The sequence below is a fragment of the Chiloscyllium plagiosum genome, unplaced genomic scaffold, assembly GCF_037043375.1.
Source record: "Chiloscyllium plagiosum isolate Xiang-an unplaced genomic scaffold, Cpla_swu_hap1 HiC_scaffold_6, whole genome shotgun sequence".
In the NCBI taxonomy this organism is placed as follows: Eukaryota; Metazoa; Chordata; class Chondrichthyes; order Orectolobiformes; family Hemiscylliidae; genus Chiloscyllium; species Chiloscyllium plagiosum.
Genome location: NW_028270144.1, coordinates 5,216,398 through 5,235,596, shown reverse-complemented (window position 1 = coordinate 5,235,596; position 19,199 = coordinate 5,216,398). Strand labels below are relative to the sequence as shown.

Below are 19,199 nucleotides of genomic sequence, written 5' to 3'. Positions count from 1 at the left end.
CGCGGCTTGCGGATTTCACTTGAGGGCGAAAAGGCAGGAGAGAGAGAGAGAGGAAAAGGGGGGTAAACAGGGGAGAGAAGATTTTGTACCTTGTGCACAGTTTCTAAAGAAAAGCCAGATCGCTGGGTGGCAGAGAGAAGACGGGGAGAAAAAGTGTTCAGCAAGATTATCAATTTACTCCACACCCCTCCTTCCTCGTCCTCCCCACCTCTGAAGGATTTATAATGCAAGATGGTGACCGGAGACTTTGCTCTTGTGGTCAAACTCAATAACAATTGGAAATGATTCTTGGAGGGAGGTCTATCGACGCTGCTGCAGGCTCGTTTGTTTTGCGAGCTGTTAATCAACAGGTTTAACGCCCTGGGACTGAGAGGTGGGAGGGGGGGTGGGATATATAAAATAACAAAAGAAAAAGTGAGGGGTGGTGGGGGGCGGCGAGAGAGAGAGAGAGAGATAAATAAACAGCGAAAGGAGGGGGCAGGAGGAAAGGAACAAGTTCTGGGAATGTACCTGCACACTGTAATTTTTGCCTTATTGTGGACTGGAGCGCTGACCTTGAAGAATCTGAAATACACGATCCTGGAGGAGCAGGGACCCGGGACGGTGATCGGGAACATCGCCAAGGATGCGCGGCTGGCGAGCAGCAGCCCCGAGCAGAGGAAGGCGAACTTTCGGGTGCTGGAGAATTCGGCGCCGCACCTGCTGGACGTGGACCGGGAGAGCGGCTTGCTGTACACCAAGCAGCGGATCGACCGGGAGGCGGTGTGCAAGCGGGCGGCCAAGTGCCTGGTCTCGCTCGAGGTGTTCGCCAACGACAAGGTGCTCTGCATGATCAAGGTGGAGATCGTGGACATCAACGACAACGCGCCGAGCTTCGCGAGCGAGCGCATCGAGGTGGAGATCCCGGAGAACGCGGCGCCGGGCACGCGCATCCCGCTGGCCAGCGCGCGCGACCCGGACGCGGGCCCCTTCGGCCTGCAGGGCTACGAGCTGAGCGGGCCGGGCAGCGGGCCCTTCGGCCTGGAGGTGAAGTCCCGCGGCGACGGCACCAAGTTCCCGGAGCTGGTGATCCAGAGGCCGCTCGACCGCGAGCAGCAGCCGCGCCACGTGCTGCAGCTGACGGCGCTGGACGGCGGCGAGCCGCCCAAGACGGGCACGGTGCAGGTCCGCCTCGAGGTGGTGGACACCAACGACAACAGCCCGGCGTTCGAGGAGCCGAGCCTGACGGTGGAGGTGAGCGAGGACACGCCGGCGGGAACCGTGCTGGCGCGGGTCAACGCCAGTGACCCGGATGAGGGCAGCAACGGCGAGGTGCTCTACTCCTTCAGCCCGTACGTGAGCGCGCGGGTGCGCGAGCTGTTCTCCATCGAGCCGCGCACCGGCGCGCTCCGGCTGCGCTCGCCGCTCGACTACGAGGAGAGCAGCATCTACGAGATCGACGTGCAGGCCCGGGACCTGGGCCCGAACTCCATCCCGGCCCACTGCAAGGTGTCCGTCCGCCTGCTCGACGTCAACGACAACGCGCCCGCCGTCAGCTTCGTGTCGGTTCACCAGGGCCCGGTGAGCGAGGCCGCGCCGCCGGGCACCGTCATCGCCCTGGTCAAGGTGACCGACCGCGACTTCGGCCGCAACGGCCAGCTGCAGTGCCGCGTGCTGGGCGCCAACTCGGCGCCGTTCCGCCTCGAGGAGAACTACGACAACTTCTACACGGTGCTGACCGAGCGGCCGCTCGACCGCGAGCTCGCCGAGCTCTACAACCTGACCATCGTGGCGCGCGACAACGGCAGCCCGCCGCTCAACGCCAGCCGCTCGTTCACCGTCAGGGTGGCGGACGAGAACGACAACGCGCCGCGCTTCACCAAGCCGGTGTACGTGCTGCAGGTGCCCGAGAACAACATCCCGGGGGAGTACCTGGGCTCGGTGCTGGCCCACGACCCGGACCTGGGCCAGAACGGCACCGTCTCCTACTCCATCGTGCCGTCGCGGGTCGGCGACGTCTCCGTCTACACCTACGTGTCCGTTAACCCGTCCAACGGCGCCATCTACGCGCTCCGCTCCTTCAACTACGAGCGCACCAAGTCGTTCGAGTTCAAGGTGCAGGCCAAGGACTCGGGCTCGCCGCCGCTCGAGAGTAACGCCACGGTCAGGGTCACCGTGCTGGACGTTAACGACAACGCGCCGGTCATCGTGCTGCCCGTGCTGCAGAACGACACCGCCGAGATCCACGTGCCCCGCAACGCCGGCCTCGGCTACGTCGTCGCGACCGTTCGGGCCGTCGACAGCGACTACGGCGAGAGCGGCCGCCTCTCCTACGAGATCGCCGAGGGCAACGAGCGGCACCTGTTCGACATGGACCCCAGCAGCGGCGAGATCCGCACCGCCCAGGCCGCCTGGGACGAGCAGGCCGCCAGCGCCGAGCTGGTCGTGCGGGTCAGCGACCACGGCAAGCCGTCCCTGTCGGCGGTCGCCCGCCTGGTGATCGTCGCCTACCTGGGCGCGGCGCCCAACGACGAGCACCGGCTGCGGCGGCAGCAGCGGCCCTGGGACATGTCGCTGCCGCTGATCGTCACCCTGAGCTCCATCTCGGTCATCCTGCTCGCCTCGATGGTCACCATCGCGGTCAAGTGCCGCAGGGAGAACAAGGAGATCCGCACCTACAACTGCCGCATCGCCGAGTACTCGCACCCTCACCTGGGGGGCAAGGGCAGCAAGAAGAAGAAGATCAGCAAGAACGACATCATGTTGGTGCAGAGCGAAGTCGAGGAGAGGGATGCCATGAACGTGGTGAGCAGCCCCTCGCTGGCCTCTTCTCCCGTTTATTTCGATTACCAGACCCGCCTGCCTCTCAGCTCCCCCCGCTCGGAAGTCATGTACCTGAAGCCCACCTCCAACAACCTGACCGTCCCCCAGGGCCATGGGCTCTGTCACACTTTCTCCGGACAGGGTTCCAACCCTGGCGACGGGACCTCAACGAGAATGTCACTGATTCAGGTAAAACGCACGTTCAGAGCGGCAGCACTCTAGTACGAGCAAAAGTGGCTTGCACATGCTGGGATCTGGCTCAAAAGCAACCAACGCCGGAGATCTCCGCTGTGATCTCCAGCATTTGTTGCTGTTCAGTCAATGCTGGAGATCACAGCGGGTCGGGCAGCATCCATGGAGAGAGAGCAGGCTGACGTTTCCAGTCCTAGACTCGGCTCAGGCAGCATCCAGGGGGAATCAATTACTCCAAACGTTAGCTTGCTCTCTCACTATGGATGCTGCCTGACCCACAATGATCCCCGGCACTTCTTGTTTTCACCACTCTAGTGTCATTCATGCTTTCGTTGCGTAAGACCTGTTGCTTTTGGAAAGTTATTGACCACATTGTGCCGTGCGTCTTTAAAACTTGGGCATAGAGTTCTGTGCACTTACTATCGATCATGAGTCAACACTTTCATAATATAACGCGTTCCCTCGTGTGAATGTAATGACTCCGTTATTGATCTGCATCGGGATTAATGAGTAAAGTCGTATTGTGTAAGGTAGAAATTGGACCCTTGAAATACTGGACCCGGGAAATGCAAGGATCCCACATAAGCACGAGTCCAAATTTTCTTTTTATTTCCTTGATTGCTAAATGCACTCGAGTATGTCTGTTCTGTTGTTGCTAACGAAACAAAAGAACTTCCACAAGTCAACGTTAAAACTGAACAGACTTTAATTTTATTGTTTGACTTTGAATCACATTGATTTTTTTTCAGTGGAAATGTATCTGTGGATGTAACGTTTGTAGATCCACAGAACTTTTCATGGTTTCATTGAAAGAATGCAAGGTAACAATGCTTAACATAGATTGTGGGCAGTATTGTGGGGAGAAAACACACCAAAATTATGCCTCATTTTTAATATGAATAAATGGCATTAACTTTTCAAAACAGTGATATTTTCTTTTGCTACAAGCAAGCATTTAATTTTGTAATAATTTGGACACCTGCATCGCACAAATTTACTTTTAGAAAAGCTTAAACCGTGGTCACTACTTTAAAACGTTTTGATTATCGCAAAGGAACATTACCTGAGTGTATCACTAATAAATGAGAGCAAATGTAATGTTTATACTGTTATATTTAGCACAGCAAAATGTTTCTAATACTTATTTATTATTGTATGTGGTTCAGACAGATTTCAATGGCTACCTGTGACATCTAACATTTTAAAACACTCAAGTGGTGAATTCCACCACCTTTTATATGATAACCTCTGGAGACCCAAGCATTAGTCGCAAGGCGGTGTTTATTCTCAATGCCTATCTGTTCTGGTAGGTTAGTGGTTCTGTTGGCTTGTTCGCCACTTCAAATTGCAATTGAGAGCCAACTTCATTGGTGTGGGACTGGAGTCACATACATGCTAACATTGGATAAAGGCAGCTGTTTTTCTTCCTTAAAGGACTTGAGGTGAACTACTTGGGGTTTTACAGTAATTTAGCAACTTTGTAATTCCTTTCACTGCTACTCATAATTACACTTCTCACTTGAAGTTGTTTGCACTTGTCAATTGACAATAGAAACGTAACTGCAAATGGTGATGTTGATTATTCTGAAAAGGTGAAAGTTATCGCCTGTAAGTTTGGCTAGTTGATTGAAATGTCTCCTTGGAAGAGCTAAATGATTACATGTGATCTCAGTTTAATTTACAGAAATATTCTCATTTTGTGCAATATGGCTTGTGAGTAAGAACAAGTCATTAGATTTTTACATTGAAAAATAGACCAACTTTCCATTCTAAATCCAGAATGCCTTGATTATTGTTGCACAGTGATTCTCTGATACCTTTCTGTTGGTGAATGGAGAAATTAGTTGTGAAATATCCTGTTACTATCACATTCCAAGATTTTTTTAAAAAAAATAGGATTTGCTGGTAGCCTAAATTATTATCACATGAACAAATTTACCTCGGAGTCAGTATCCTTTGGATTTACGTGTAGGGCACTCTCATGTACTTTCACCTATTCAAGTGATTGAATTAGACTGTTTTACAAAGTTTAAATCTCACAATGATAAATCAATTTCTGAATTGCTGCATAAGGCATGTTCAGTAATTATGTGAGGAATGAAAATGGCATAGCAAACCATTACAAATAGCCACATCTGCATTTATATAGTATCTTGTACAATATCCCAAAGCACTGTGGAGTCAATGAAGCACTTTTTGAAATGCAGTCACTTGTGCAATGTAGAGATAGCAGCAGTCAATTTAAACTGAACCATAGTCCCACTGGCAGCAATGAGACAATTATTTGATTATATAGAAGAATAGTTATACCTATTTAAAAAAGTTAATGAATGGATTTACATAATCATTACATAAAAAACACACTCATACAAATAGTTGATGTATAGTTTTACAAGCATTTGAGTTTACAATTGATAACTAAGGTTGTAAGACCCTTAGTGAATACAAAAGTTTAGAACTGTTGCATTGTCTATAGCTGGTTGGTGCAATTTAGAATGATTATATTTTTCTTATTGCTTCCTTGTAAGTCCATGATCATACTGAACACAGTTCTGCCAAATCAACATCACGTTTCAGCAGTACATTCAGCATACACACAGATAATGGCACTCTTGCCAGGAATAATTGAATATTTTCACTGTAGGTTTGGTGATAGAGAAAGCAGAATAAATATCACGATAACTTGTTACTTGTAGAAGTTTTTTTATAACAGAAAAGCATCATTTTTATTTTGGACAAACTCAGTACAATACGAAGTCAAATAAGGAAAGGGCACAAGATCTGCTTCAATTAAATAACAACTCAGGTGAAATCAATTAATTTAATGGAAAGTGTATAATTGACAAAACTGAATACATATATCCAAGAGGCCACCTGTAAATGTGTATCAGAAATAGATTAATCAGATAAATCCAGCACAGCTGTCATTTGCTAAGTCTTTCATATTGCAGTCTATAATAGTATAGATGAGATACAGAAGTTAATTTCTGTTCAACATTTCAAATTAAAAACTGGTGAATGTGTTATAAGCACCATTTAATTGTGGTGCCTTTGTTGTGTTTGGTAGCAAACTGATATGTGACAATGTAATATGTATCTATGTTTACCTTATTCAGTTTGCAGATATTGAAAACATATGATCTGAATATAGAATGCTAATCTTCTCTTCTTTCCGAAACCAAGGTGAATGTATTATGCATAATATGACAGTGCCTGTCTGTGCATGATGTTTCTTGACATATCTCCAACATGAATCTTATCATATTAATTTATCAAAAAATATTTTCATAAGATCCTATGACTGGGTAAAGAATCAGTTATATTGCCATGTATGTTCTGGCATGTTTCCTTTTTTGCAGCAAAAGTGGTCAGGTTAACTCTAGTGCTTAAACCAACACTAGAGTACAGCTCAGAGAGGCAACTTGAAGTCTCATCTCCATTAAGAGTTTCAAACCTTGTCCCCACTGTTAATGATTGCTGCCCAAGTCACTGTGAACGCCTCAGTCAGTATAAGACTACTTAAGCTCCCATGAGCCTCCACACCAAGAATCAATGACCATTTCTCCAGTCAATGTGAGACACCTATCAAGTCAGTATGTATCCTCAAACCAGTCTGGGACACTGACCCCTACTCAATGTTAGATCCCCACTACCATTTTAAGATATCAAACATTGATATGAGACAGACTCCATTAAGTGAGACACCCTTACTCATTACTCAGAGACCTTTGAGTGTCTTTGGGACCTTTCCAGTCTGTGAGATCCTCCCAGTCAGAGACATTCCGTAGTGAAAGATCCTTTTGTAAGAATGAAACTGTTGCATCATTGAAACTTCCTAGCAGGTGAGATTCCTTAAAGGCTTTGTGTACCTGGTCATTGTGAGGTTACCCTATTCACTATGAAATTGGCCCTTTACTGTGAGTCACCAGTGAATGAGAGACCTGCAATCAATATGAGAGCCCTAATCAGTGTGAGATCTAATACCAAATCTGTTTGTATACCCTTAGACCACTGAAACACACCTCAGGCATTTGAGATTCTTCCGGTCAGTATGAACTCCCCTCTGCTAATGAGAAAGACTTCCACCCATCAAGGCAAGTTGTTATGACCCCCTGTTTTTCAAGTGAGGCTATCCACTTGGTTTAGCCTAAGCCACTCAGCGAGAGTCAGAGTGATAGACCTGTCGGCGTGAAATACACAATACTTGTCAATGTCAATTCCATGTAAGCAACCGACTTCTTAGTAACTGTGAGACACCCCATCTCCGGTCAGTGAGAAACTTCTCTGTCAGTGCACAGCAATGTGCACTCTTGACTTTCTACACCCACTTGCATTGTTTGCCTTCCCTTCAGAGGTCTAAGCCCCAAACTTGACACCCTTTTTCACCTCATTGGAAGTAATTCTGAAATCTACCACTGCTGTTTTAATTCTTCTTTGATTTGACACCAGTTTTTCCTAATTATATATTTTTGAAGTGTCTTTACTTTCATTACATGTGTGGTACTATGTAAATGCATGTTATTGTCATTCTATATCACATTCCACTTTAACATTCTCGTTTTAGCTTCTTGTAACCTATGATGTCCTCTTGTGAATGGGTGTGCACAGCAATGCATTTGCTAACCTATGTTTCAACACACTGACCTAACAGTTCAATGATTTTAATTGGCATTTAAATTGTTTTTGCTTCAGTAGCTAATGTTGCTGGGATAAATCTGCAGAATGTTCTGTTAGGGTTACACAAATTATCTTGGTATCTCGAGCAGTTCATCACTGTCATCAACCGTGCTATCAAGTAGCACTTGCACAGCAGTAACCTGCTCAGTGATGCTTAGTTTGAGTTCCACCAGGGCCTCAAAGCTCCTGACCCCATTACAGTCTTGATCCAAATGTGAACCAAAGAGCTGAACTCCAGAAGTAAGGTGAGAGTGACTGCCCATGACATTGAGGTAGCATTTGACTGAGTTTGGCATCAAGAAACACATGCAAAATTGAAGTAAAACACCCTGATTTCCATTTACTTCAATTTTGCATGTGTTTCTTGATGCCAAATTCAGTCAAATGCTACCTCAATGTCATACCTAATGCAGAGGAAGATGGACATTGTTGTAAGTCAGTTATTTCAGTCTCAGAGGATGATCTCATACCTAATGTCATGCCTAATGCATAGGAAGTCATACCTAATGCAGAGGAAGATGGACATTGTTGTAAGTCAGTTATTTCAGTCTCAGGGCATACCTGCTGATGTTTGTCAAGCTAGTGTCCCCAGGCCAACAAGCTTCAGCTGCTTCATCAATTACCATTCCACTCCCCCCTCCCCAAAAACAGACATCTTCAGTGGAGATGTTCTGTAATGATTGCATAATGTTCAACATCATTCTTGACTCCTCACGTAGTGAAGCAATCCGTGTCCATATGCAGGAAGACCTGGACAACATCCAAGCTTGAGCTGAAATGTGCACAACTATCTGTCAATGACTAACTCCAGTAAGACAGAATCTAGTGATTTACATTTGACATTCAGTAACCTTAGCATAAACATTCTGCAGACTACCATTGACAGAAATCTAACTGGTCTAGCCATGTAAATGCTGTGACAATACACACAAATCAGAGGGTTGGAATATGCAATGGATAATTTAACACTCAATTCCCCAAAGTTCGTCCACATTCAGAACTGCCGCTTCACAAAGACTCTAGAAGCTTAACACTATCCAAGACAAGACAGTCTGCTGGATTGGCAGCCCATCCAGCACCTTAAACATTTATTCTCTCCATCACTAATGCAAATTGGTAGCAATGTGTACAATAAACAAAGTGCACTGCAGCAAATCACCAATGTCCCTTCAACAACTCCTTCCAAACCTGCAACCTCTCTGACCAAGAAGGACAAGAGCATCAGAGCAGTATCACCTGCAACTTCCCCCTCAAGCTACACATCATCCTAACTTGGAACTATACTGCCATTCCTTCATTTTAACTAGGGCAAAATCTTGGAGTTCAACACTAGATGGACCTCACTGGTTCAATAGGAATTATCCAGCAATGTCCAAATCCCTTGAATAAAATTTAAAATAGTCTGTTAAAACAATTTCTTTTCATAAAAGAGAAGTACTCAGCCTAATTATTCATACTTTCCTTTCAAATTAGCGTGGAAAATATTGGTCCGGGAACTAAATTTCTTTCCCTCACTTATCTTTTTCATGCAGAAACAAGGCCCTTCCACTTGCTCCCAAAAATCCACCTTAACCTTAATCTCAGAAGATGCTGTACCAACATGACTTGTTTAGTTTATCACACAATTAATCCACAGGATTCCTCATAGTCAGATTATTAATTTATTGCAGATTCTTTGGCAGCTTTGTGCTTTTGAACTATTCCCAGCAGGTGTGAGCTCTAACTGTTCATATTGGTTTAATAACAGCTTGTTAATGTCATTCAAAGAATTTATTTGATTGGTCTCAGTTCAGACTCAAATTTAGACTTCTGTAGCAATGCACAACGGTAGTTCACTGCAACCCCACTAGGAATGGTCAAAAGTATCCTAACCCGTTTGTTCATATATTTATATATGTTGTTTTCATTTAAAGTTTTCAGAAGCAAATTTAAGGGTGTTTGGTGTGGGATCTTATCATATCTGTGCTGCATAGTTTCAACTTTCAAATGCTTGTAAGAAAGGGAAATTTGATTTTCCATCAGATACAACATGGTTGTGACAATGAAAATATATCAATGTTGGCATGTTAGAAGTATTTTTACTTTACCTGGCTGAATGTGATTAATACCCAATAAAACACAATATATATACATATTTCTATATCAACATGGATGCAGTAAGCTTGAAGCATGGAAACATGAGAACACATCCAAACATCTAAGAAGGTCTAAGAGGGTGAGGTAACCACAGAAACTGCATAGAAGTTTCAAATTGGCTCTTAGGTCTGAATACAAGTAAAGGGTATGATTTAATTGCTGTTATAAAGATGTGGTTACAGGATGACCAAGACTGGGAACTGAATATTCAAGGATATTTGTCATTAGGAAGGATAAGAACAAAGGCAAAGGAGGTCACTTCATGCTTTGAATAAGAGATGTGATCAATACATGAGGGAAAGAGGATCTTAGATTGAAGAATCAAGATCTAGAACCAGTTTGGATGGAGCTAAGAGATACCAAGGGGCAGAAATCATTGGTTGGAGATATTTGTAAGCCATTATCCGGTATTGGTGATATTGGGCATAATAAAAATCAGGATTTAAAGTTTTTGTGAAGATCTGTAGTCTGGGAACTGGTTGGATTCGTTGTTGGTCGGCTCACCAAGCTAATAGGTCTGTTGGCAGATATTTCATCCTCTTTCTAGATGACATCATCAGTACTGTGTTGCCTCCTGTGTCACCTAGAAAGGGGACAAAATATCTGCTTACAAGCCCACTAGCTTGGCAAACAGACTATCGATGAATTCAAAAAGTCAGGATATTGGAGTTGTGTGTAACATGAATAATAAAGTAATAGTTTAAATTTAGATATGGTAAGCCTAACTAGCATACTATGGAGGATGAATTCCTGGAGTATAGATGAGATGGGTTTCTGGAGCAGTATTAGGGATTGGACTAGTTGAGAATTGATGGACTGAAAGTGATATCCTTTATTCTGAAACTAATGTCTTAAATCTAGCAAAGGAAACTGAAGATTGACTGCACCTCTCCACCCTTCTTCTTGCAAGGATTCCAGTCCAATCTCCCAGTTTTTCCATCTCTGCCACATCTGTTCTGATGATGCCACCTTTCATTGGCCGCTTCCAACATGACCTTTTTTTTCCTCAACTGGTGACTCCCCTGCCAACACATCTCCCTGTCGCAGCCATGTCTTGTATGTGTCTTATTTATTTTGCTCTTTGTAGAGAGGACCTATTCGCTCTCTTTCACATCCTAATTTACACCTATTGCATGTTGCATCTCTTTTTGTCTTACACCACTATTAATAACTGCCACATTGTTTTTTTACACTGGAACTCTACACCATTTGTCCCCTTACTCCTTATCATTGTCAAAACAATATAAAAATAATTTTTCAAAAACGTTCAGTCCTGAAGAAGACTTTCTCTCTTCACAGATGTTGCCAGACATGCTGATTTTATCAAGAATTCTCTGTCTTAGATTGCCAAATCCTCAAAATTTTGCAATTAAACTATTAAGTATAAGACACAGGTTGGCTATGGTGGGCTGCGAAAATGCACAAAAAAGATTTGTCAGTAGACAAAGCAATGTATGGTCTTTAAAGAGCTATTTGATAGTTTTTAACAAATGTACATTCCTCAACCTCACAAAAAACCATGTTGGACTGTGGTGAACAAAGTCAGTAGTCGACACCAGGTCCAAACAGGTTTATTTGTAATCACAAGCTTTCAGAGCGCTGCTCTTTTGTCAAGTGAAGTGCAGTTCACCTGATGAAGAAGCAGCACTCTGAAAGCTTGCGATTTCAATTAAACCTGGTTGTCTATAACCTGACACAAAAAACCAACAGGAAATGTGAATCAGCTGTGGCTATCAAAGGGACAAGTTACTAAAAGCCAGGCTGTGGGTGCAGCTAGCAATTAGGAAACTAAGTAGTATATTTTCTGCACTGCAAAGAGATTTGATTATAGAGTAAAGATGTCTTGCTGCCACTAAATAGGGCCTTGGTGAGACCCCACATTGAACATTGTGTGTAGTTTTGCTCTAATTATCAATGGAAAGATACACTTGCCATGGAGGGAGTGCAACAAATATTCACCAGACTAATCCTGAGAAGGTGGTTCTATGAGGAGAAATTGAAGATTCTGTGTCTGTTTTGAGTTGAAAACTCAAGAATGAGGGAGAATTCACAAAATTTGAAATTACATGTTATGTGTAGGTCAGGTGTTTCTGCTGGCAGGTGAGTTGAGAACTAAAGGACGTAGTCTCAAAATAAGAAGTAGGCTACTTAAGACTGGAATTAGGAGGAATTTCTTAATTGAGAGTATGTGAATCTTTGGAATTCTTTAACCCAGAGGGTTTTGGAACTCTGTCATTGAGCATGTTCAAGGCAGAAGTCAGTAAAGTTTTAATGACGACAAAAGGTAGGGGGATAAGGGATATGGATTTGAGAGCGAGGCAATGGCCTGGTGATATTATCACTAAACTATTAGTTGAGAAACATAGCTGTTCTATTGAATACCGTTACAGCAGATGGCAGAATTTGAATTCATTAAAATTGTCTGGAATTAAGAATATCATGGATAACGACCATGAAACTGTTGCTGATTGACAGAAAATGCATCTGGTCAGTAATATCCTTTCGAGAAGGAAACTGCCATCCTTACCTGATCTGGCCTACATGTGACTCCAGAGCCGCAGCAATGTGGTTCACTCTTAACTGCTATCCAAAATAGCTGAGCAAGCCACTCAGTTGTAACAGTCATGATGGAGTCTCAAAGTAATGAAATTGGATGGACCACCTGATATCGACCTAGGCTTCGGAACAGCCCTGTCACCCCTGCAAAGTCCTCCTTACTAACATCTGGAGGCTGGTGCCAGCATTGGAGAGCTGGCTAACAGACTGGTCAAGCAACAGCCTGATACAATCAGATTCAGGGAATCATACCTTCGACACAATGTCCCAGACACGACTGTCACCATCCCTGAATATGTCCTGTCCCACTGGCAGGACAGACACAGCAGAGGTGGAAGCGCCTTGTTATACAGTTGGGAAGGAGTTGTCCTGGGAGTCCTCAACATTGACTCCAGACACCATGAATTCTTATCACTTGATTAAGTGGCATATCTCTACTCAAAAGCAATAGCGTAGACAATGATATCATTTTGTTGTTGCCACATGTACCTAAGTATAGTGACAAGTTTCATTTTGCAAGCAACATAGGCAGATCATAGCATACAAGGTCATACAGAACATAGGGTGTTTAACGATTGTAAGAAATGTGAGAATAAGTTATGCTATTGAGAGCTCGCAAAGAGTCGCCTGTTGTTTGCACCATCTTGAATATTGTTTAGATACACTGGAGGAGGAGGCTCCACCAATATCCCCATTCTCAATGATGAAAAAGCCTAGCATATCAGCGCAAACGATAAGGCTGAAAAATTCACAACAATCTTCACCAAGAAATGCTAATGGAAGAACCATCGTGGCCTCCTCTGATGGTCCATAGTATCACAGGTGCCAGTGTTCAGCCAATTTGATTTACTCCATGTGATATCAGGAAAGAATTGGAGGTACTGGATATATCAAAGGCTATGGATCCTGACTACATTCTGGCAATAGTACTGAAGTCTAATGTTCTAGAACTTGCCGCTCCTTTAGCCAAGCTGTTCCAGTGCAGTTACAACACTGGCATCTACCTGACAATGTGAAAAACTGCTTGCTTATGTCCTATACACAAAAAGCAGGACAAATCCAACTCGGCCAATTATCAATCAGCCTACTTTTGATAATCAGTAAAGTTGATTGAAGGACACGTCAGTATTGCTATCAAGCACCATCCACTCAGCAATAATCTGCTCACTAATGCCCAGTTTGAGTTATGCCTGAGTCACACAGCTCCTGACCTCATTACAGCCTTATTTCAAACATGGACAAAACAGCTGAATTCCAGAGGTGGGGTAAAAGTGATAGCCCTTGATATCAAGGCTGCATTTGATCGAGTGTGGCATCAAGAACCCCAAGCAAAACTGATGTTAATGGATATTGGGGACAAAATCACAACTGGTTAGAGTCATACCTGGCACACAAGAAGATAGTTGTGTTTGTTAGATGTCAGTCATCTTAGCTCCAGGACATCTCTGCAGGGGTTTCTCAGGGACGTGTCCTAGGTCCAACCAGCTTGAGCTGCGTTATCAATGACATTCCCTCCACCATAAGGTCACAAGTCAGGATGTTCATTGATGTTTGCAGAATATGCAGCATCATTCATAACTCCTCAGATACTGAAGCAGTACCGGAACAATATCCAGACTTGGGCTGACATGTGGCAACTGTCATATATGCCACACAAATGCCAGACATTATCTATCTCCAGTAAAAGACAATCTAGCCACTGCACCTTTACCAACATTGAGTCCTCCACTATTAACACTATGTGGGTTACCGTTGATCAGAAACTCAACTGGACTTGCCACATAAACACAGTGTCTACAATTGCAGGTCAGAGACTGGGAATATTGCAATGATTAACTGACATCATGATTTCCCAAAGCTGTCCATCATATACAAGGCATAAGCCAGGAATGTGATGGAATACTCCCTAGTTGCAAGATAAATACAGCTTCAACAATACTAAAGAAGCTTGACGCCATTGAAGGTAAAAAGCCCACTTGATTGCACCACATCCACAAGCAGCCAATTCCTCCTCCACCAACATTCAGTAGCAGCAGTGTGTACTATCTACAAGGTGCACTGCTGAAATTCATCAAAGGTCCTTAGATAGCATCTTCCATTCTCACGACCACATCCATCTCGAAAACAAGGGTAGCAGATACATAGGAATACCATCACCAACAAGCCACTCACCATCCTGACTTGGAAATATATCGTTCTTCCTTCCATATCGCTGGATCAAAATCCTTAAATTCTTTCCCTAAGAGCCTTGTGAGTCTACCTATAGCACATGGACTGAGCAGATCACCATCAACTTCCCAAGGGCAATAAGGGACTGGCAATAAATGCTGGCATGCAGGCAATGCCCGCATCTCTTGAGAGAATTAAAAATAATGGGAAGGTGGAATTGAGTTAAGTCATCAATTATATATAGAACATAGAACAATACAGCGTAGAACAGGCCCTTTGGCCCTCTATGTCATGCCAACCTGTGAACTATTCTAAGCTCATCCCCCTACACTATCCCATCATCATCCATGTGCTTATCCAAGGATTGTTTAAATCTCCCTAATGTGGTTGAATTAACTATATTGGCAGGCAGGGCATTCCATGCCCTTACCACTCTCTGAGTAAAGAATCTGCCTCTGACATCTATCTCAAATTATCACCCCTCAATTTGTAGTTATGCCCCCTCGTGATCAGTTTGAATGCAGAACAGGATAAACAGGTGGAATGGCCTACTCCTTTTCCTATGTCCGTGTTATCTTGTTCTGTGTTGTAAGGGCAAAGGGTGTTTATAGGTATGTCTTGAAATCAGTGTAGAGGTAAGTTATGTCATTTTGTTTTCCTTTTAAGCAGTAACATTGACTACATTGACTGCTCGATAGTTCTTGCGTATACACTGATAAAAATTCTTTTAGCTTATATATCCTACCCAGTGGCTCTTCAGTTTCAAAGCACATTTACACGCTTGTGTCTGCTTAATTCCAGACATTTTGAATTACTCACTGAGTAATCTGCAAAGCCTGTTCATTGATGTTCAATTCAGAGAAATTTTTGACATGACTCACCTTTTTAATTATTTGTGGTGGAGAATATTGAAATAGGGAAGAATTACTGTCTAAGTGTGGCAATGCATTGGCAAATTAGTTTGCTGCTGGTAATTAAATGTGCCAAGCAACAACAAAATAATCCTCCAACAGCAGTTGAAAGTTGGATTTTGATATTTACTGAAATAGTGGCAAGATTTAGCATTGACAAGGATGTTGCATCTAAACATAATTCAGTGTCCAGAGCCACCATTCATTTTGACTGATGACAGTGCATATCGAAATGTACACAAATGAAGTTCTTGTAATGTGCAAGTTTCTGTACATTTAAGCAAGTGAGCTATTTGAAAATGTTCGTTTTTATTTTCTTCTCATGCAAATTTATTTAATGTTTATTAATTCAGCTCATTCAGAAATGCGGCATTTACAACTTTGTTACTACATAAATCATGCTTTTCTCCAAATCATAAAGATCTGATGAAACAAAGAATCTATTCTAATTGAATATAATTCAGCCTTATTTTGGCAATGTTGGGCTTTAATGCTCTCTTGTATTTCTGTATTGCACAAATTCTGACAGTCTAATATACTGGTACCTGGCTATAAATGCAGAGGTGTCAGCCTTGGTTCACTGGGGAGTATGCTAGCCTTTGAACAAAGAGATTGTGACTTCAAAAACCAAATTCGTGAAACTTGAACATATAATCTAAGACAGTTTTGTGGAACAGATAAACTATCAGAGGTGCTGCCTTTCAGATACAATATTAAACCAAGTTTTCTCAGGATGAAAATGATCTTGGATACTATTTGTAGAAAAAATAGGATTGTTCTCCTCAATGTCTTGTTCAATATTTATCTCAATATACATCCTTAAAATAGTTTATCTCGTTGTTCCATAAATTAATTTCGAGAATCTTGCTTTGTAACAATTTTCATGCTGAGTTTCATGAATCCAAATGCTTCAATTTAATTGACTGCAAGAGTGCTTTGCAATGTCCTGAGGTTGTAAAATGCATTGCTTACCCGTGCATGCAACTATAAATGCACCCATTACATACTATAACCACTGGTTTGCTCTCAGATGCATGGACTAGATGCATGATTTGTAACAGTACCGTCTAAAATAATCAGCACATAATAGTTACTTGTTCATTTCCTGTATTCTGTATGATTCAAAGACTGTTCCTCATTTGGTAAGGCTGCTTGATAATTATTACTTGTATGCATATATGTGGAGAAACCATGCAGTTTAATAGTTAGATTTCAGAGAAAATTTCAAATTTCAGATAAATTTATATGCAGTACATCAGATAGACACAAAGTAACCCTATAATCCCATTCTTTAGGTACTGAAGAGGCTGCAAAATAAGAAATCAGATGATATTGGCAGGATAGCATCACTAATAGGATTCAGAACTGTTTTATTGACAAGACAGTGCTGTTAATATGACCTACTGTATTAAATTGACAGGAGAAATCTGGCAATAGAATCCTGTCTGTATTTGTAATTGACAGGGAAACCCTTTCAATAGGGTCTTAATGTGCTTTTTATTGACAGTGAACCTATTGCTAAGGACATATTTTTACTGAATGATGTAAATACGTTGCTGTAATATAGCCAAGCTAGCAGCGCTGTTACTGGTGCTGTTGGATTAAGCAATAAATGAATGAACTGACACGTATGAAAGATCACATAAATGTTTATTAAAGAATAATAATAATTGTCAACAACAGCTCCATATTCCAAAATAATTGGACATATTCCACATTTTGCAAAATAGATGAAAACAAACCAGTGACCTTCCAACACTGGGGGTATTTCTTAACGACTGTTTATATTTTTTAGATTTTTATATGTTCGAAATCTTATTGTGTGAAATTCATTTAGCTTGCCTAGTCTTGGAGCATCTTAACAGTGTTAGGCACAAAGCAAGAAGAAAACAGTGAATTCTCAAACAAAAGCAGAAATTACTGGAGAAACATTTCCGGTTCAGAGACTCTTCTTCAGAACAAGTTCACTGGACTCGAAGCGTTAAATCTATTTTCTGACCACACAACCATCCTTTGCTATGTGAATTTTGGGCGGTGGCAGTTACATGGGTGGCACAGTGGCTCAGTGGTTAACACTGCTGCCTCACAGCACCAGGAACCCAGGTTTGATTCCAGCCTCAGGCGACTGTCTGTGTGGAGTTTGCACATTCTCCCTGTGTCTGTGTGGGTTTCTTCCCACAGTCCAAAGATGTGCAGGTCAGGTGAATTGGCGATGCTAAATTGCCCAGTGATAGGTGCATTAGTAGGTGAATGCATCTGGATGGGTTACTCTTCCGAGGGTCGGTGTGGACTTGTTGGGCCTGTTTCCGCACTGCAGGGAATCTAAACATGCTGTCAGACCCATGGAATTTCTGTTTTTATTTCAGGTCTTCAGCATCTGTAGTTGTTTGTCTGATTTCAGTGGTGAGTCTTCAATGGACTGTAGTCATTTAAACAAATCCAGCTTCTTCCCCAAATGTGAGTTCACACTTACGATATGGGATAAGGTGATATCTGTAACGAGTCTATCCCAATTTAAGTTCCTGACAGATTTGATGAATTTGTGTGGTAGTAGTCTTGATTATTCCATGGCTTTTAATAGATTTTTTTTAAAGCTTTGATTGGAATTGCAAATAATTCTGATTTCAGGACCCTTATTTGGAAACCCTTTTGCCAAAATTGCTTTGGCTTTATCTACAGAAAAAAGGATAACAAATAAGCAAGCGAGAAGATGGATCGATAACATTTGTTTCAAATTGGGTGGTTCATGTGCTGTATTGAGGTTTCTATTGCAGAACTCTCAAAAAGAAAGCTGAATCATTGAAGTGGAGAGTTTTATGGCTATGTTCGTAGCTAGCATCACTGCATACAGATACAAAAGCTGTTCTTTCAGCTTCATGTTTTTTTTATTTTACACCTCCAAAATTCCTTGGGGTGTTTTCAGTGTTAAAAGTGGTATATTTATGTTTTTGCTGTTTATGCTTTATGTTTTCATATTGGCTGGGAAATAACTCCACAGAGACCGGCATTCCCATCTCTAACTCGCCTCTTATTTACATTTGAATAGTAATTGACAATGGTCCGGATTGCTCAGACCCAGCACTCAGAGTGAACAGAACCTCTGACACTTTTGTTTATATCTGTCAGCCAGGGTGCCCTGATTAACAGTTCCAATCCATCACTACAGTATGAGTCTCCCTTATTTCTGTTACATAATTTGTGTCCAGACAGTTTGCCCTTTCTTTGAACTGAAATTAAGTGAATGAAGACATGTTACGTAGTGGTATTAAGTAACTCTTTAAGACTTACACATGAATGGGAGGCGAACAGAGGGATAGAAACCACATATGGGCAATAAGTAGCAGCTCTAAATAAGGACGAGGAATCAATGCAGGCTTGGTAGGCTGAAGGGCTTGTTCCTGTACTGTAATGTCCTTTGTTTTTACTTGAAGAGGCTTCTGAGCTGAAACCTTACACAGGCAGAAAGATAGGAGTTAACATGACGTCATGGGTGCAATCTTGTGTATAGGTGGAATAAACCTCCATATTTGTTTTGGGAATAGATATAGCTTGTTGCACATTTTTTTGGTCTTTTTCACTTCTTCCTATAAGTGGGATATTTTGAATTGCAAACAGAATTGCGACCAGGCTCATTAAGGCTACATTTAGACCAGGACACATTTCCATATCACAAACAGATAATATGGAATACTAGTATGATACAAATTATTTCTGGAGTAGCATTAGGATAAACAAAACTTGCAATATTAGGTGTGG

At 42.6% G+C, this 19,199-nt stretch overlaps 1 protein-coding gene and 1 long non-coding RNA gene across 5 annotated transcripts in view; one reads left to right on the top strand and one right to left on the bottom strand.

The window, feature by feature from the left end:
- Positions 1-748, bottom strand: part of LOC122550436 (uncharacterized) — a 109,378-nt gene extending 108,630 nt beyond the window's left edge. The window contains exon 1 of the long non-coding RNA XR_006311852.2: positions 511-748. This is a non-coding gene — a long non-coding RNA (uncharacterized LOC122550436). The remainder of the gene's footprint in view (positions 1-510) is intronic.
- Positions 466-19,199, top strand: part of LOC122550434 (protocadherin-17-like) — a 134,799-nt gene continuing 116,065 nt past the window's right edge. For all 4 annotated transcript variants that reach the window (XM_043691166.2, XM_043691165.2, XM_043691167.2 and 1 more), the window contains exon 1: positions 466-2,991. In XM_043691166.2, the coding sequence (XP_043547101.1) occupies positions 505-2,991 (2,487 nt within the window). In that variant the 5' untranslated portion in view covers positions 466-504. The remainder of the gene's footprint in view (positions 2,992-19,199) is intronic.